Below are 20970 nucleotides of genomic sequence, written 5' to 3'. Positions count from 1 at the left end.
GTGCAGTAATATTCTTCTCGGTTTTCTACAAGTTTTTAAATATTTTTGACATTGCATTGTTACAGATGCTGTGCATTTCCATCTGTATTCTGTGAGCAGGGTAGACCACAACATGCATGGATTCTAATCACACCTACAATCTGCCAAAGTACAGCCAAATAAACAGTTTCTCACAATTCTGGAGATTTAAAAATGCATGTCTCAGGAAAGACGTGCTGTCCTATTTTCTGTTCTTCAGGGATGTAAAGAGGGTTTGTTTCACCTCAACAAAGAGAAAGAACCATGTCTGCCTGTATTTGATTGCCCTGTATTCTAATGGGGTTATTTTAATTTATAACTGCCTTGTTATATAAAAGAATGTAATAGTAAGTGTACCATTTAGTATGGAACTCTGCTTCTGCTTTTAAGTTCTGCTTGATGGATTATCGTGTATTCTATAACCTAATATCTCTGATGGTTATGTAGGGCATGACTATAAATTAGATTATTTAATGTGAGATGATACAGTGTTCCATTTAAGATACTTTATTGTGTTACAGAAAGAACACCTGACCAAGAAGAGCACAAAGATTGTTTGTGTCAGCATAAAGAAACTGGCAACTGGGATTTAGGAATCCTGCAGGTGCACATCCGACCTTGGACAGCGAGCCAGTCAGTGCAATACTCTTGAATTAAAAGCTTGGTTGTAGAAACACTCAACACCTATTCCAGCAGGTGAGGAGGAGAGCTAACAGGATTTTCCATGAAGTTTCCTCATGGCAGCTTCTGGGGAAAGAGAGACCAGCACCACAAGCCGAGGTGGGACACTCCACGGTCCCCTGGGTGGCACTGCTCAGTCCTGCTTGTGGCTTCCCAAGGTCTGGTACTTCACCATGCTCTCAGCAATGACTGCTGCTATCTAAAGTAAAAAGTCAATATTTTCACAGCAGTTTTCAAGAACAACACTTGTCATAAGCACATATTTCAAAGGCCATCATCCACCAACCATTGATTTGTAAGATGCCAGGAACCCTTATGGACAGACAAGATACTTCTGGCAGTTAGATCTCTGAAATGGAAACTGCCCTTAACAAAAAAGGGCAATATCCCATAAATCTCAACTGAAATTCAAGAAACTTCTATCAAAGGAGGGAATTACTTTCAGTGGTAGTGACCCAATGCTGGAGGGTTTTCCTGCTAGGGATATTTACTGTAGCAATGAGGAGATCTGTTAACCTAAAAGGGAATTCAGTACTTTCCTTGTAGAGGAACAAGATAGTGAGTTCCTCTAAGCTAGTAAATCTATGGATATTTGCATTTCATGTAAGAACACACTCAGTTTCCTTAATGCAGACTGTGAATGTCAGTGACATTTAATGCATCAATTCTGTAAGTCCATTTTAAAGGTAGGAATCTACTGCTACCTTCTGCTAACTTCACCAGAAAACAAAGTGACATATAAGAAATCACAGAGGAAGCCTATGGCAGTATCTCACCCCCAGGGGAAATGCCTGCATCATCCTATGTCTCATGTTTGGGTGTAAGGGCAATTACTTTCTGACTTATTGGTGAAACTTCTATGGCAAATAATCAATTTCATTTTGTCCTCTGAAATCTTTCATGCCCACAAAAAGAGCAACATCTTATTTTAAATAAAATTACCTACATCTTCCTTAAGTAACATTGACTGCAGCAGCTTCAGTTATCCCAAATATCTTTTGCCACCTGTGGAGATGCAGTACCAAGGATGCTGGGAGAGGAAGAGATGTGACCATTTCTCAGCAAAGAACATAACACTGACTGTGCCAAAGCCTCCCTTTGGGGAACAAGGACCCAACACCAAGCCCAGGGGCGACAAAGCAGTGACAAGGATGAGCAAAGTTAAACACAGGACACTGTTGCCACTCTAACCAAAGAGAGAGCATTAAAGGAATAAAATCCCAAAAAAGAAAAGAAATGAAAAAAGAAGAAAGAAGAAAGAAAAGAGAAAAGAAAAAGAAAGAAAAGGAAAGGAAAGGAAAGGAAAGGAAAGAAAAGAAAAGAAAAGAAAAGAAAAGAAAAGAAAAGAAAAGAAAAGAAAAGAAAAGAAAAGAAAAGAAAAGAGAAAAGAAAAAAGAAAACCTAAACACAACACTTTTCCAGTGGAATTATTTGAATAAAGTGATGGGAGAGGGGAAAGGAGCAACCTGTCCAGGTGTTCAGTGTATATGCAATATAGCTTACTGACATTTCCTTAAAATAATCATATTCTGACACTCGAGAAGGTGATGAGGAGATGACACATTATTATTCTGCTGAAATTCTTGCTTTTTCAGAATGCAGGGACCACATTGAAATTGGTCTGAATGTCCCTCACTATGGTTAAATAGGGTTCACATAGACTTTGGGGATGTGGGGGAGAGGGAGAGAGGGCAGAAGTCTTTTTTCTTGCAGCTAGCAAGATAAGCAAGCCAGAATAATTACATACAGTAGAACACAACTAAATATTGATTTAGTTGTCATTGCAAAAAGAAAAGGTGAGGGAACAACAGCTTGAAAATAATGATGCAGAAATCTATGAAAGAATGGTAGAGACAAATAGATCTACAGCAATTATATACAAAGCAGTTCAAAAGCCCTGCTGGAATAGGAACAACAGCAGATGATTCAGTGCCTCCTGTGAAAATGATCCTTTTCCCTTGATATCAGTGCAGCCCTTCTGCCTGGAACTAAGCTGGCATGACAGGCACAAATTCAGGCAGGGAAAAAAACTCCTAATTAGAGGAGTCACTCCAGTTTAGTTCCAGGTGTCATCACTTAACCAGTTTTTTTTTTTTTGCATCTAGATATTCTAGTTGGAAAAACATTGTACTACAGCATTAAAAAAAATGATAAGGGAGATGGGTAGGTTCTGGTCATGTGCAGCAGGATCTATCATTCAAATATTCTATATATTAAAAAAATCCAATGGTTCTCTTAATTGTATTGCACTTTTTAAAATAGCACTATTTACGACAATAAGCTGTTTACCAGAATCAGCATTCACTGTTTGAAGGCACCTGCAAACCCCTAACATGGTACAGGCTGAAAGAATCACTCCATTTTTTCCCCTGGCATTTGCATTTCCCTGAAATAGAGATTTCTTATTGCATCTTCTGCACCTGCTGTGAAACTTAACTTCTGTTGCCTTAGAACCAATTATAAACTCGATTGCAGCACAATCGACAAGAATAAGAGATGGTTCCTGCTCCAAAACGAGTTGACACTGAAAAAGGCTTATTTTCTATGAATTCAGAAAAAACCTGTTTTGACCCTTCTGTGGGGCTGCAGTAAATGCAAGGACATACAAAACTTCCAGCAACCCCAATCTGCTTTCTGTATGTTTTTGGTACTGTGTAAACAGTAATAGACAGACTGGTCAGAAGAATATTAAAAAAAGAATGTTTCTCTTTGTAGCAGCATAAATAATATGATCTGTGAGAAAGATGATTTTAGAATTATAACTGCTGCCTCAAGTTGTGCAAAACTGCTTCTCCCAGCATCTGATATGTCACCATTACCATTAATATCTGTCAGGATGGTTACAGATTCTGATTTCGAAAAAAACAAGAAAATAGAAACACAACAGAAGTGCTTCTGCTTTGGATATTGGAGTTTAACAGCTCCTGTGAACTGTATTTAGTGCTGTCAATGCAGACAGATATTCACTGCAGTTTATTAGAGCAGACCTCCTGCTTTCTCCTTCTTTTTGGCAGCAGGGCCCATGGACATTCCTAGCTTGTCCTTAGTACACATACTTTGAACGTGGATGTGCTCATTTTGGGATAACTTAGATAAAATCCTCATGAAAGCTTTGGGTTTATTGGATTCCTTGGGCACCTCGGTCACAGCCATGCACTGGACAGTTTCTTACTCCTGAAGCACACACTGTGCTGCCAGGAAAAACAGCAAAGGAAACCTCTTCACACTGCATTTACTTTTCTTGATGAATAGACAGGTCCAGGCCTGTCAGCCACACAACTTTTATGAAGCTGAGTTCAGGATCACAGACATTATTAACATTTTTCTTTGATACTGTTGGGGCAAATGTACCACGGGAACATTACTTGAGCTCTCTGCATGTGGGCAGAGCCTTGGAACATGAGATGGAACATGATGAAACTGGTAAAATATTCCAATATGATCAATTAACAGAAGGTTTTTCTTTTTTTTGGTGGCAAAAGCAGAAGTGCAGAAGTGGGTAGCTGTTGAGTCATAGATGGCATGATCAGAAAAAGCAAAGACATCCAAGGAGTGAAGATTCTTGTGCAGATAAGCACACCCAGAACAGGACAAAGGTACAGAATCACACTTTTTTGCAGTCCTGTCATGCCACCCACAGCCTCATATTGCTGGAAAGTATCACACGAACTGAGGATAGTACAGTCTGTTCACTAAAAAACCACCAAGGCACCATGCTGAAGGCCAGTGGGCTGATGAAATGGAATGCTAAGTGTGGCTTTGGGCTGGCAGTGCACCATGGAAAGGATGGATTTTTCCCATAGGCATTTTGCATAGTCATTTACACCCACAAATAGTGAATATATCACACGGCTATTCCAAGTTAACATTGTTTTTCACTTATTCTGTAAAGGCATAAATGATGACTCATGCTGTAGACAAATGAGAGGAGTGAGCCCTTTATTAGCAGCCAGATTTAGGGAATGTGTTCCCTCTTGCATTGAAATTGGTGGCTCTCTCTGATGACTGGAGCTCACACTAGTGAGCTTAAGACTTAATTTTTCAAGACTCTGGCTGAGATCAGAGAAAAGCTGAAGCATTTTTCTGAGATGCCAGAAGTGAGAGCTTTTTTGCATTCTGATCTTCTGACAGATTTTCCCTGATCCAATATCTGCCATTATTTAAACAGCTCAGTTGGCATGTGTGGCATTCTGCAGGCTAGTAAGAAGTCAAGAACCATGCTCTGAGGACTTAATCATCCAAAAATTGGCATATAATTTAATGAGAAAGGACAAAATAAAGCAAGATAAACAGAAAATAGCTCATGGGAATATTCCACTATATTTTTAATTGCAGAGAATGCAGATCATTCAGGCTCCTTCTATTTCAGATTTGTTTCTTTTTTGAATGATTCGACATGCAAGAGAGAAAGAGGTCAGGCACAGCAACCCAAAGTTCCCCTAGGAAGGATGAAATAGAAGCTACAAAGAGAATAAAAATTTTGGAACCAAGCCCTCTTACTCTCCTGCCCTTCCTTTCCTTTATGTTGCCAAAAAAGAACAAACCAGGAGATTTCAAGGGGAAAGCTTTTTTTTTATTTCCTGAAAATCAGGGTATCTTCAAGGTGATGCAGAGCACACTTTCCCTTGGCTCCCGCCTTTCCTGGGAGATGCAGGATGAAATGGGATTGAGCCCGTGCCCAGCTGTGTGCACACAGGGCTGGGGATGCTCACTGCTGCTGCTCCCCCTCCAACTCTCTCAGGAACCTCCTGGAACCTGGAGCTGGCTTGAGGTTCTCAGTTACTCCCTCCCCTCCCACTCAACATATTTTCCCTCCTTCTCCTGCAACACAACTCAGTGCACATTTAGCAAACACATTCCCACTATCAAATTTTAATAGACTTTAATTCTTTTCTCTGTCTTTGCATCTCCACAGAAGGTGACACGGATTTCTCTGGCAATTATATTCCGAGTAACCCAATTAGTCCTGAAATACAGAACAGTGAACATGGTGAGTTTCTAGATCACATTTATTATTGTTTTAGGGTTTTTTTTAATTTGAAAAGATTCTTTTTTTTTTCCCCCCTTTGACAATTCTCTGCTGATTATTAGATATAAAAAAATTATATTGATGTACGTAAAAGCATGTTTATTTTATAAACTACAGCTATAATTTTATTTCAAGGTAAATGACTGGCAAAGAAAAGGGCAAAAAGGCACACATGTTAGAAGTATGAAAAAATAATGCTTAAACTACCAGTGACTTGCTCCTCACTTTCCCTGATTCTAAATGCAAGAACAGGAAATAGAGCTCAATCACAGGACAATAATTTTACATATTTCAAAGTAAAAAAGACAAAAAATAGTTTTAAAAAAAAGCATGCAGAACAAATTTGCAGTAGCAAGATTTTCCCAAGATTCATATGGAATGCAACAACCACAGGGATTTTTAAAGGTGCCAAAAATAAATAAATATAGCATGTACCTCACAGAAGGAACATGCATTAAACTTGATGTCTTGAGGAATTCTTGGGACTTTGAGCTTTCACTGTAAATTGCTTAAAAAATATGGTGGAAATTGGTATCAGCCTCTTCAACATTAAATGATAATGTTAAGAGTAAAGAAGACTTTTCTTCTCCTGGACTGTGTGTACTCTCCTGTTGCAGATACAATTTGTCTATTTTGTAGGAACATTTTTCCTTTCTGTGTAGTTGTTTTACTTTGGTACAGAAGGCAATGGAGGCAATAATTGGTCATCTCGGCTTTGGTGTAAGATCTCCTTAGATCTTCTTTCCAAGGTGGAAATTAGGTGCAGTCCTTGAGCTTGGTGAAATGAGCATGGATGTGTCAGCAGAGAGCTGTGACCACTGGTGCTGAGGGCACACAATTCACAGAAAACTCTATTAAAGGAAGGTTCATTTTTGGGGTGGAGAATGTGACTAATGCCACTTAATATTAGCTCTTAATTAGCAAATGTAGTTTTCGTTGCACATGATGAAATTCTGTTAGACTTAAAATAGAGCTAGGGAGCAGTGAAGGAAAAAAAAAGATTTGGCTTTCTTTGCTATGTCCCAAAGGTATTCCCTGCACATGGTGGGAGTATTGAACAGTGATGTGTGAGGTCCCTCCCAGCTGTGTGCCATGAAAGCAAAGAGCTCCTCAGAAGATATTTTGTATAGAGGTAAAGGCTGCTGACTCTCCCCTCTGATCAGACTTGAGGTCAATGACTCTCAAACACAATTTTCCTGATGGAGCAGAGGAAAGAATTTCCTCTTTCTGTATCTGTTATGTTTTCTTCAACCTGATTTTCAGCCTTGCAATTATAATAACTCCTATTGCTGTTTATTAAAATCACAGAATTTAAAGCAATCTAGTTAATGACACAGACAAACAGTCCCCAAGAGAGGATTTGGAACAGGAGATATATGCCAGATTTTCTCTTATAATGAGCTTTCAAAGCTCATTTCTTGATATAAAACTTCCATATCAAAAAAGATGTTGCCGCTTATTCATTTCTTGTTATAGTAGAAAGAGAATGTTTGGAATATGGAAAAACTTAATATTGGATTTGCACCAGGAAATGAAGCCAGGGGATCTAGCCAGGAAATACATGCTCTGAAAAATGGGCACATCCAGGATGGCAGTGGCTGAGGGGTAAAATACTGGGGATTTTAAATTTTTTTGCAGTATGAATAGCTCCATGAAATATAATGAATCCCTGACAAGTGGTGTGGTTGTTTTCTTTTTAAGCAGCTCTGAAAACTTTCCAGGATCCACTTCTAATTCTGTCTATTTTGCAAACAACCACAGGGCAAATTCAGGGCAGCTCTGTTCTAGAGAGAAGCAGTCTCCAAATGGGGCTGCTAATATTAACATATCCCCAGTGCCAAGTTTGCAAGTCTGAAGATGCCCTTGTGAAGCAATGAGATGCTAAATAAATCAAACTATTATCTCGATAATCTGTCCTGTGTCCAACATTGGGAGAAGCAGGTGCATCCTCTCAAAAAGCTTTCATGAAGTGTTCTTTCTCTGCATTTTTAGACACGATTACTTTGCAGAGAACGGATATATATGGGAATTTTATAAATAAATTACATGATGAAACAATCATAAACAAATGCTAGAAGCTACCACACAGGCTTCAAGAAACTATTCAAAAAAGGAATTATTATTGCTTTACTGCCAAGCAATAGCAGCATGGTCTCTAAATTCATTTGCATACTTTTTTTTTTTTTTCTCTTACCAGCTGTTGCCCTTTTGGACCCCAACCAGCATACTGAAGCTTTGCATTGCTGACCTCAGGGGGATACAAATTCTGGGGATCCCTGTGAAAAGAGAAAAATAAGATTTCAGCTTCAGAAATGTCCTTGTTTAAGCTGCTGCACACCTGCTTCGGAAATACACCTTGAACTTATAAGATGCCTTTCAGCCAGGTTTCAGTAGACTTTTTTAACAGTGAGGTAAACACTTGCAAAGTGTTGTTAAGATCAAGCATTTAAGTGACAATTTCTGTTTCTTATTAATAAGAAGCTAAACGTATTAGTTTCACTGCTGACTTGCCCAAGCCTTAAGAATTAGTTCAGGGATGGTAAACAGTGTAACTGTATTTATCAACACTGATGATGTCCACAAAGGATAACCAATAATTATATCTTTTAATCCTACTGCCACAAGAAAAATAAAATTTCGTCTTCTGCATCCAATAGCTTTTTTGCCTGATAAATTTCCTTTGAATACGATGGCAGAAAAGATTAGCAACTGTATGAGAACTGATTCGAAGCCTGGCTTCAAAGGGGAAAGCTCCTATTAACACAATATATATATATTTTTTAGGAAATAAAACAAAATGCTTTTCTAGTTCTTTCATATTTCCTTCATAGCAGAACACAGGTGACACACAACAAATGTAATATAGAAAAAGGAGGGTTTTTTGGTAAATGTCAAAGTAGCATAATGTCATTTTCTCCCAGCACAGATAGCATTGCCTTAACTGTATTTATACTCAGTACAAATAATTACATTACATATTCTGAAGTCACATTGCAACAACCCTGTGTATCGTAATATGCTGCAAACAAGAACTCTAATAAAGCCTGTATAAAATATGCCTCATTAGAAGATCTCAAACTGCTTGAAAAAGTAAGGGTATTATCATCACTGGTCTACAGACAGGAATAACAAGGCAATTTGAGGCCAACATCACTGAAAACCAGAGAAAAGAGCCAAACCCTGCCTGGCCTTTAAGCAAAAGGCCTTTTGGCACAGTGTTTTCCAGACCATGTTTTCAAAACAGAACAAAACTGAATGCAATAATCAGCACTAAGTGAATTCTCTTTATTGCCTGTTTGGGGCCACTGCAGTTCCACAGCTCCTCCAGCTGTGCTCTGTCACTCCCTGGGCTGCACATTCCCTCTGCACTGCTGCTGCTGGAGCAAGCACAAGCACAGCACCAGGAGGAATGCTCAGAACTGACTTTGTGCAATCTTTCTGCTGTGAAAAAGTCTCTCATTTCCTCTGAATTGTTCAAAGGCCAGCCAGAATCAGGGCAGAGCCGAGGTGAGGACCCTGATGGCCACAGGTCCCATTAATCCTGCAGGTGGAACTCGCACAGTAAAGCTGACAGGTTTGATGGAGATGGGATGAACTGAAATGTGGAGGGGGAAGAAGGGGTTGTTGAGGCACTGACACTTCAGGTCTGAGTGTATCATAAGGTGCTCAGATAGCTTTTGTTTCTACATGCAAAATGTCATCCACAGCTGCTGCCTGTAGAGCAAAATTGTATCTTTTAGTCCATTTTTTTTACCCAGAAGGTGTCTTTGTGAGGAGCCTAAAGTAATTTTTGTAAGATATGGATAAGAGGACACATAATGCTCAAACTGAGAACAGCCACACAATTCCCTTTCCTGTAGAAAGATGAGCCACACAACTTGTTCTGGCTTGTGTGCATTAGCTACTTTAATTTCCAGTCAGCTATCTTAACAGACAGTAACCTCTGAGTGAGTAGGAAAAAAGAAAAACAGTGACTCAAATCAAAACCCCTTTTGGGAGAAAAAAATAGCACTTCTCTATTTGTCAAATGAACCATCTAGTTCTTGGGTTATTTTACCCATAGTGGGAAGAGCAAGAAATTACAAATAGAAGGGGAAATATCATCCCTAAATAAACAGATTATACAAATGGTAAGAATTTAAAGCTGTAATGTTTCAGATAACACAGGTGGAGCTAAGGGACAGACATGCCAATTACAGCAAATAATTCAGACCAGAGCACAGACAAGTCCTGTCAGTTCTGCTCGCTGTATCATCTTTCAGAAGAGGAAAACTCTCGTGCAATGAGAAATGCTGCATAAACCAGCTTTGGTAGCTGATAAGGGAGAAGGAAAAGCGAAAAACTGTGCTGTACACAAAAAAAAAAAAAAGCAAAGTCATCTTCTCATCTCTGGGTATAGCCAAGGAATAACAGAATGGCATCTCCTGAGTTCTTTCTTAAGCTGTTTGGTATGGTTGGGATGCTTCTTTTGTAGCAAAGTCTTGCTTGCATCCATCCTCATGCTGTGAGCTATTCCTTTCAACCACAAGCTATAAAAGCAGAATAAGATCCTAGCTTTCCTCCACAGATGCTCCTGAGAGATGGACATATTTATCTTGTTATCTTTTGCCTTGTTTCTCATCTTTTGAGGAGAATCTTTTTCCCTGAAGTAGCCACACTCACTCATCCACCTGAGGCAAACTTCAATACCATGTGCAGGGAGGTTGAGATGAATTCTCCTTGCCAAGCCTGATCTCTCAGGCTTCAGAGACACTGCAGGGGTTACCTGGAGCTGGGCTGCACCAGCAGTGGCCAGGGGAACCTGTGCTGTCAGCAAGCCCAAAGGTGCCATGGAAATGGAGCTCACTCCCTTGTGAACCTCACTGTGAAGGATCAGATTCCCACACAACTATTTGGGCTACATTTGGTGCATGGTCCACGGTGGAATATTCATGGACTCCTGCTCTGGAAGCCCTAGACAACTCAAAAACAAACCCATTATCAAAGACTCACAGATACCTTTGGGTTGGAAAGGACCTTAAAGATCATCTCATTCCAAGCCCCCTGCCATGGGCAGGGATGCTTCCCACTGTGTTAGGTTTCTTCAAGCCCCATCCAGCCTGGCCTTGAACACTTCCAGGGACAGGGTATTCTTTGGGCAAATTGTGTCCTAACTAACTGTAAGTTAACTTCTCTGGGCTATTATATCAGCTAGAGAGAGAAGGAGGAGGAGGGAGAGTTGTCTACACAGCTGCTCTGGGCAGAATGGCCACAACTCTGTGACACTCTCTTTGAGAAAGCTCTTAGTGATCCTCCAACTGAAAAGCCCTTTGGAGAGCATTTATCAAACACGTTTCTAATTAACTCGAGCTACTCTGGGCATTTAACTCTCCTTTGTTAAATTCCTGTAGGGGAGTCAGGCCAAAAGCACACCTGTGTCTCAGGAGCACTCTTCTATTTTATAGTTACATAAATGGGATCTCATGCCAGTCAACTTCTTCTGGGAAATACATTATTCCGATTAAGCTATAGAACTCCATAGCTACACCCTTCCTTCTCCTCCAAAACAGCCTGCTTAAAATTCCTCTGTACTTTTTTCCCCGAATCAATCAATATTATGGGTCATCTCAGCTTTTCCAAAGAGCCAGTGCTCCTCACAGAGCCTCATAATTAGGGCTTGTTTGGATTTGAGCCTGTCCCTTGTGAGCTCATTTGTGCAGGATGCTGGCTTGGAAATGGGCAATTCTGAAGGCAGTCTGTACATCTCTGGCTCCTGGTTTGGATGAAGAAACAGGTTCACTGTGTCCTCACAATATTTTTCACTATTTCCTCACAAAAAAGGATCTTAATTTCCAGCCAAAGAAATGGCAAGGCCTTATTAAACTGTTGTCATTATTCCTTCCATCTTTTAAAATGATTGATCTTATAGCTGAGAAGGAAGGCAATAATACATTTTAGACCAGACAGAAGATGGAGCAGGTGCTACATAAACTCTTCCACATTAAAGTGACATTGTCTCCACCAGAGGCTGTTAAATTGCTCCAGACACAGGCGTGACTTCAGCACCACGTTCAAAAAACATTACTGAAGTAATAAATTGAGAAATTTGCCCATTTAAGTAAAGTTTTTTTGCAAGAAAGTCTCCCCTCAAAATTTCCAAACAAGGAAAGTTCCTGAGTGCAAGCAGAGTGCTGATTGCCAAGTAATCTTTGCTTACAATTGAGCTCAGAACAAGATGTAAAATAAAACAAACTAATCAATCATGTGTTACCTGCATTTGACTTTAAAAATTACTGTGATTAATGAGGAACTTGTTTGAAAGAGTTTGTCCTGCTTCTAGCTGAAATTTTTATATCTGTGTGTTCCCTCTTCTGACATTTTCTCCTAAAGAACATAAATTTCCCTCAGAGAATTCGTGGCTCTCCTTCTGAGCATAAACATGATTACCTCTTCTATATAAAGTTCTTCAAAAGTGACTTAAAAATACCCAGAAATTTTCCACTGTAATTGAGGGAGTGGCTCCCTGTGCTTCAAGAAGAATATTTTACAATGCCAGACTGAAAATGATAAAAGCAGTCAAATTCTGGGCTATGGTATAAGCTGTTGTTATAAGGTCTGTTTTCATAACTCAATTTTAATTTCAAATATTTCAAATACAGAACAACAGGATTGGTATGGAAATTCTTTGAATTCTTTGAATTTGCTGCCACTGTGAATAAAAATGCAACAATTTTCACCACAGGGTGCTCTGATATGGCCATTGTCTGAAGAAATAATATAAATATAAATAATAATATAATATAAATAATATAAACTATATATGCTTTACTAGGGAAAAAATTTGAACTCATTATTTTGCTATGTCATAATTTTGGAAAACATTTACTGTGTAATTAGTATGCCAAATGTCAGTAGTTTGTAAAAGTTGAAGAAATAAAGACAGCTACAAAAACATGTGGGGAAGGCAGAAATATCTCCTCTTGTTATTTGCATTCAAGCCAGCACTGAATATTTTGAAACACAGCAGTCCTAAGGACATCAGCTCACAGTACTTTAAGCATTTTTTATGGTTAAGTATAAAAAACTATCTATCTATCTATCTATCTATCTATCTATCTATCTATCTATCTATCTATCTACCTACCTACCTACCTACCTACCCAAACTATCTGTCTCAGCACCACAACTCAATGTCTTCACATCTACCTCTAATAACATAAAATCAGACAGCACTAAGACAGATTTCTTCTTCCTTAGAAAGAGCGAAAGAAAATAGAGAATAAAATAAAGAACAAATTCAGAAGGGCAAGTAAGAACTGGAAACTTCTTAATATTTAAGAATTTTTGATGTTTGATGATGGGGGAAAAAAAGCAAACTGGAGAAAATCTGCAAAACCAAATAAAAGCATGTAAAACATACAGGTTATTTAATAAATGTACAAGGAACCATAATAAGGATGTGGAGGAAGAGAGAAAGATTTTTAAGAGGCAGGAATTCAATTCCTTGAGTAGCAAACACACAATTTTAATGAGTTGTTTTCAATGACTTGACACAATTAAATTACTTGTTTACTTCAAAATTCACCAAGGAGAAGACAGGTGCCATTAAGAAAATTTCTCCCCAGGAGATACAGAGCCCTGCTGAGACTCACAGTGAGATAAAATAAAATATCATACAAATGGGAATAAAGACTTGCCAGAATAGATAATCAAGAAATCAAACTGTTAGAAGATGCAACTAAAACAACCCTCCTGGAATTCTAATAAAAGTGCTTAATTAGATGGGAAAGGTTCTTTCATTCATCTAGGCTCATCCACTATTAAATATTTGATTCTCACTCACACAAACAGACATATTTTCCTTGCAGCACTTTTCAATGAACAAAAGTAGAAGGAAGTGATGAAAGCAATTTGAACTTATTAATTTCAACTGCAGATGCACATCAGTTCATTCAGCTGCTCTTGAAAACATCAGTGCTCACCAACCAATTTTTCCAAGATGAATGAATTCCATGGACTTAGCATATAAAAGCTAAAAAGCAAGGGTATCTAAAACATTTGTCTCTAATTTGACAACTGTTTTAGATTCAGGCCAACAACATGAGCTTGGAGGTCTTTTTTGTTATAGTCTACCTGTGTTTGGAACCCCCATCAATGGAATATTTGGTACTGAGCCTGCAAAATCTTCCATTTTACCAATACCACCTTAAAATCAGAGAATCACAGAATGGTTTGGGTTGGAGGGGACTTTAAAAATCATTTAGTTCCAGCCCCCCTGTTTCGGACAGTGACACAAAAATCAATCACTTGTCAGAAAAGGAGCCACCAACTTCCATTGGTAATGGCATAAAATGCTGGTAGGGACCTGCCTTTCTGGTCTAGCAAAAGAAGATTTGAAAGCACATCAGAGACTGGCTCAGAGCCCTGGGTTGCAGGCTGAAGGGCTGCAAAACATTGATCAAAACCTCTTTATTTCCCCAAGTAATCACAGTGGAAATGGACCTTGGATACTGGTAACATTGCTTTAAAATGATGACATTATCATGTTCCTCATGTGACCCCTCTAAATCACAGAAGACAGAGTGAATTTTTACAGTATTTTAAAATGGAACTTTTGTTCCTGGAGTCATATTTTGTCTCCTAAAGAGACAATGAGAGGCGACAGCACTCAGGTGATAAACACAATCACTTAAAAGCAATTTTCTCTTCCTCACGTAATTTTTCTTTTACTTTGTAGATCTTTCTCAGCCAGCTTTGACCTCAGCACTATGCAAGGCATGAGGTAAGGCACTGGATTTACCAGGGTTTCATTAGTATTTATCTACAACAGAGACATGAAAAAATGAAAATCTAAATATTTGAGTGCTGTAAAGAAGGCTAATCAGAATTGCCACTAGCCAACCATCAGCTATTCAAAATATGGGGGGAAAATGCAGGTTGAAGAGAAGCAACTTGATAAGCACTGAGATGTTTAAGAATGAACTGGGAAGATCTTCTGGATGAGCCTGGGTTGAGTGTGGTTCTGAGCAGCTCTGCCAATCTACAGGAAAGGATGTTTGTGATGAAACCTGAGCATTTTCCATCCAGCTGACCTTGTCTGACTTTCAAATGCTAATAAAAATATGGCACCGTGATGTGATGCCTGCAGAGAGCAATATGGGATTATTAGTACATAAAATGAGATACAGAAATGATCTCCCACCACCAGAGACAGCAGAAATGCCTCGTTACAATGACTTCACTGGCTGCTAGGTCACACCTCTAATTGGGCAAGAGATTGATTCTTGGGCTTGTGCTCTAAAATAATTTAACAGCCTGTGTTACTTGGTTTCAAACCAAACCAGAATGACTCAGTGTTCTCTTAGTTTTCTTTTTGAAAACGAAGTTTTTTGAGCAAATCTTATTTCTTCTCATGTCAGCAGGATAAGGAGATCCTGGAGGTTTGTGTGTAGGTTCTGAGGAGTATTGAAACACCTTTCTAAACAGCTTCTCCCCACACAGACTGTGTCATCATCAGTTAAAATTAACAAGGCATACATTTATTTGTGCCATTATTTCCATTTTTTATCAGCACTGATGTGATCACTTGAAACACCACCACAATTGGCCTGGTTTGGGGTGTTGTTTGAAACACCCTCCTTATTCAAAGGACACAATCCCCACTCTGCACTTCTGCCCCAAAACAGAGGTGTGTAAACCTGAAGTTCCCACACGAGAGGGAATGCTTGCATTTGAAATGGGAGGTAACATCTGCCCTCAGGGCTCTGCTTATGGAAGGTCCTTTCATTCCTCTCATCTCCTTCTCATGTGTGACATGGGAAAGCAACTTTTTCTATTCCAGCTTTATCTCCTCGGATTTCTAAGTGGAGCTTTCAGTAATGTTAGGGTAAGGGGTGAAGAGGCACCAGTGACACAGTCTGGGCTATCAGCCAGGTGTTTTATCACCTTTGCCATAAAGAGACTTTCCCAATGGTCACTGTGCCAATGAAAACTCTGCCTGTAGCATCCATTTTCCACCCAGAGATTCTCTCTTGCTTTCCAAAATATCCCTATACCCTTCTTCTCCATATGTTTCGAGCTCCACAGAGGTTCAGGATGTCCATTTGGAGATAAAAAGGCTTTTTTAGACTACTAAATTTGGTTAGTGATTACCTGTGGAGGGGTCACAGCACCAAGTAGCAAGGATAAAAGGAAGCCCCAGGACTCGACTGGGGTGCAAGCTGTGGCATGGATTGCTACATATTTCTCAGAGCTGGGGCAATGTACAGTCCTCAGTGGCTGGCACAGGTCCCTGTATAGCCCTCAGTAAATGACCTGAGGCCAGGACCCATTAGACCCCACAACAGTGAAGAAATGCCCATAATCTCGCAGGTTTGGGTCTTCAAAACTGACTTTTTTTTACATGTCCACAAACAAAACAAGTCTGCTTTTTTGTAGGATGATCACTCTCTGTGCTGTGTAATCAAACAGCAGTGCACTAGAGTTTAATGGGCTGAAAGTTTATCAAAAGTTTAACTCCTAACCACAGCCAGGACTAATCAAGGCTCACCCTGCAGGGTGTCTCTGCAGTCCCACAGCAGTGGAGAAAAAAGAGTTCCCTGTGAAAACCTGTGCTTCCTGTTCATACCCCAGTGGAAACCCCATCCAGGACCCTGGACATTAGGGCAAAAATACAAACAAAAATTCCTGATTCCCACTATGAAAATCCACCTGCAATTTTATTCCTGGGAGGGTGATGCATGGAAGCAGCAATTGTGCAGGCTGTGCTTAGGCAGTGCTATGCACCATCATTTTATAAATTCTCTTTCATCCACCTTTATTTGCCTTTTCTGTCAAAACTCGGTACTAACTCAACATTACTGAGTATGAAGGAGGAGGAATGCCCATGCCAAGGAGCTGATTTTTGGTGGTGGCAGTCAGGAAGTGCATGAGCCCTCCAGCAGTGACTGTGGTTTGGAGGCTGACCACAGCCTGGGGTCCAGAAGGGGTTCATTCATCCTGAGGCACGAAAACATTTCCAAGGGCAGATGTTCCTCACCAGTGAAGCACATTTTATTCACGATTTAGACTTTAATAGGAACCCTGCCTCCATTTCAGGGGGTGCTGTCTAAGAAAAACACAATGGGAGAGTTTGCTTCAAACCTTTCTTCTTTTTTTTTCTTTTTGATGAGCCATAAGCTATTGACCTTTTCTGTAACATAAGGAGGTTGGTTGCTGGGCTTTTCTCTGTTAAAGTGGTAACATTTGTGTCTAACTGTTAATTACCCAAGTGCTTTTTTTTTTTTTTTAGTCATTACTCTAATTCTTAATATCAAATGCTCCCCTCAGGGGACCATTCCTTATTATTATCGCTATACATGGTTTCTAAGATGTCCACCCACATCACAACTGATTCTGGAAGAAAGAAGTGTGTGGTAGGAATTGCTTTGCCTACACAAGGAAGGAACATTTCACATTAATTAAAAAAAAAATACTGTGCAGTGACCAACATGGGTGAGAGGGTGGCAAATCCCCTGGGGAAATGATATGGTGCTGAGCTGCTGAAGTGGATTTCCTCCCACCAGCACAGCCAAGAGTCCTTCCTGAACTGCCTTCCAGGCTGAGCTGCTTTCAACCTGCCACAGCTTGGAAGTGAGTGATGCTCAAATAGCAGCTTTGCTTAATGAAATGCTGGTTCTTTCTTTTCAAAGAGGCCCAAAATGTATTCATAAGCAATAAGCTGGTATGTGATTTAACCACTATTCCAGTGATTAACAGAGTGTTTAATTCAGAAGATTATAAAAAGCAAGAAGCCAAACAGCTCCATCAGGGCTTGAGCCAAATGCCAGCAAACTCAGATGAAAAATTCCTGTCCACATCAAAGGATGAAAGGTCAAGCTCCATGATCAAGCTACCAAATGTATCCATTCCAAGGGCCAGCTTTCTGTTGTGAAAATTCAACTGAAAAAGCATCTGACATCATGAGGATACTGTTATTTATAGTCTGGCATAAAAGCCACCACACTGTGCAGAAGTGCCTTAATTAACTATATAAATTATCTCAAAATGTGATAAAATCTATAGAATGATAATTGTTACAGAGGGAGGAGAGAGGAGTAGAAATAGCAGGTTCTTCATGAATTGCAGAATACATTTTTTTACTTATTTAACAAATTTCACATTTTCATTTGGTTTTACATACCTTTTCATAAAGATTTTACTTCAACCTCTACAGATCATTCTTGGGGGAAAATATTAATCTGCTCTAAGTAAAATTTAATTAGCTGAAAATGGGTTTTATGAAATACTGTAGTTTTTCCCCTTAAAATAAACTTTGGACACTAGTACAAGTTTATAAATGTTATAGAGAAATTGTGCAGCAGTCTGTACAACAATTATCACATTTTGCCTCCATTGGGTAGGTGTAATTTGTCTTTTTGCTTTGCAGATGGGGACACTGAGGCACAGGATTTTTAATGCTACAGACATGATGTGTAATAGGCCAGATCAAAATAAAATAGAACAGACTTGATCAAATGGGCAGGTTTCTGAAGTAGATTCAGTTCCCTGAAGTTCTTTTATCTATAATTTAAAAAAATTAATCACAATTTCTTTTTCTGTGAACATGGAAATAGGAACATGTGCAAACTTCTTGTCTTTTGAAATATACAACAGGATACATACAAAACTGATTACGTTTTCTCTAATTAAAGTCCATTTCTTTCCTGCCAGGGACTCATGGAAAAAAAAAAAAAAAAAAAAAAAAAAGAGTTAGGAAGAATAGTGAGAGCTCTGCAGAGAGATCTATAGACATCACTTTGAAAATTTACTCACAGTGAAGCACTGGCTCAGTTCCTCTCCCTGTTATCACTTCTGTGGATCTCCAGCACGTTCTGTGCACTCACTGCACTCCTGGGGCTTCTCTTGAAGTTACTGGGCTCAGCGTGGGGCACTCGTGCAGGGTTTTACAGACCTGTAAAATCCCTGGCAGGGCAGCAGGAGGAGCTGAATTCAGCTCCAAGAGCACTCCTGGCATGTGCTCACCATCTTCCTCTGAGTACAGCACATAAATCCAGTAAGAAATATGGAGCAACTCTGCACAATTCCCTCCTTCTCAGATGCAGAATCAGTGAGGAGTGGGAATAATTGCTGATTTTCTCCCTGATCCTGGTAAGAACTTTTGGAAGCTCCCACTGACATGTCCCAGCTGGATGTGCTAAGAGCTCCTACAAGGGGGGTGAGCACTAATCCCTGACACTTGGCTGTGTCCAGAGGGAAATGGTTCATGCAGATTTAGGTGGGCACTGGGAGGTCTGAAAAAACATGTTTTATGCTTTATTTGGGGGAATGTAAACACAACTGTAAAAAAGTGTAACATTTCTGCTGGCCACAGCAAAAGATTAAATACAGAATTAACCCCTTGGATATCCTATCCAAAATTAGCTCTTGCTCTTAGGACCTGCAGTGCCACATAACACGAGTGGTCCAGCAGCATGCACTGGTGTGGAAACAACACTGGTGAGGGAAATCCTCCAGCTGGGTTAGGGGAACACTCTGACTATAAAAACTCTGAAGTTTTTTCTCTTATTTCAGTGAAGGATGTGAATGACTAAGATAATTCATATTGGACCCACAAAAGAATAAAGCAATTATCAGTGCCGAGTTTTCCTAAGTAGGCTGTTGCCTGCACACCTAAATTTTTATTTTCCAGAATTAGAAAAAATACTCTTTGGAAGTAACTGTATATGGTACTGGAGTTCCACATTCCCCCAGCACCTTGCAGGAGAGCTCCCTGTTCCACATCTGGGCCTGCAGATGTTCTCTCAGTACCTATAAATTACAAGTGGTTGGCAACTGCAGTGCTGCAAGTGCAACAGTGGGGTCATGAGGAGAAACATTTATAATGGAGACAGCCGCAAGCGGTTCCCAGCAGACACATCTGAAAAGCAGCAGCGCTGGGAGGGGAGCAGGTGGGACAGGATGGAGATGCTCATCCCAGGGAACACGGGGCTGGTTCCACTAGATGGCACCCGGCTCCAGCATCGCGATTTTGGGCGAGCAGCAGGAGCAGAGCCGGGGATTTGAAGGAAAGCGGGATGGAGCAGAACGCCCTGCACATCTCTTCCCAGGAAAACTGCGCATCTCAGCCCTGTGGATCTCCTCCCGTGCAAACCATAAAAGCAGAAGGCAAATGACCCCGAATTTAACAAGAGGCTGTGAGAAAGCTGAAATAACAGAAGGGAGGTACTAAATCTGGGTGATCTCTTTCTTCTGCCTTGGGCTTATTTTAATTTTTAAATCAGATCCTTTGAGTCTATGTCAGTGGCGTCTATTAGTTGTCCTATACACACCCAGTGTAAAGAGTTTACTTTGTCAACAGCTCTTGTGGAAAAAATGTTGCACTCCTGTATAAAATACCATTTGGGAACATACGAACTGAGACCATTCCCAAATTGGTTTGTCAAACTTATTGAGAGCTCAAAATGAAATCTGGAAAACATTGGTATGAGCTCCTTTTGACATCAGGCACAGCCTGAATCTGGAGAGCCTGCAGAACGTGGCAAAAATAATTAGAAAATTCCCTTTAAAAAACAATTTATGCTGGCAGATTAATGGCATGTTATTTAAAAAGTGATGCCAGAGATTAGGTTAATTGGCTTCCTTATTAGTTAGGCTCAGCAGGGGAGTAGCAAGGGCATGAGAGGGTGCAAATTCCAAATTGCCTGGCCTTCCTGATGAGGCAGATCATGGCTGAGGATGGGGAACAGGATAGAGGGAGGGAGCACAGGGAAAGTGACACAGCCTGCTTCCAGGAGGGATAGTCTGCTGAGCAGGGGGACACTGGAGGCGAGTGAGTTTGTTCCCAGCTGTCACTGCCTTGGTCACTGAGCTGGAGAGATGCCGAGGGCCAGGGGCACACACCAACAGGGTGTAAAGCTGTGCCTGCTTGCAGAAGATGAAAATCTGAAAACAGTTTGTAAAAATGGCAAAGGGGTCATTGCTCAGTGCAGAATTTTGTCGCTCCCGTTGTTGACAGGTGGAGGACAAGAATGGCTGCTTGTGGATGGCAAATTCAGTCATCACCAAAGAACCTGGAATGTCAAACTGAGCTGAACCTTGTGCTCCACAGATATCCATCAGAGCAATATTCCTGTGTTAAATACTAAATAGGTGAGGAAGAGGTTTCTATCCCTTCATCCAACAGAGGCTCTACTTTCAGCTGATGTATTTCACTACCTGTTACATTAGGTTCACTGTCCACCTCCTAGACCTGTTCTCTCTGT

General features: G+C 40.1%; 1 protein-coding gene across 5 annotated transcripts in view; it reads right to left on the bottom strand.

The window, feature by feature from the left end:
• The window catches only part of DPP6 (dipeptidyl peptidase like 6), a 530216-nt gene that overhangs the window by 90416 nt on the left and 418830 nt on the right, over window positions 1-20970 (bottom strand). For all 5 annotated transcript variants that reach the window (XM_088158874.1, XM_088158879.1, XM_014872222.2 and 2 more), the window contains exon 7: window positions 7923-8004. In XM_088158874.1, the coding sequence (XP_088015000.1) occupies window positions 7923-8004 (82 nt within the window). The remainder of the gene's footprint in view (window positions 1-7922; window positions 8005-20970) is intronic.

This window comes from Sturnus vulgaris, chromosome 1 (genome assembly GCF_052056855.1).
Source record: "Sturnus vulgaris isolate bStuVul1 chromosome 1, bStuVul1.hap1, whole genome shotgun sequence".
Classification (NCBI taxonomy): Eukaryota; Metazoa; Chordata; class Aves; order Passeriformes; family Sturnidae; genus Sturnus; species Sturnus vulgaris.
Note: the sequence above shows the minus strand (reverse complement) of the source record. Positions and strands in the feature narration are given on the sequence as shown.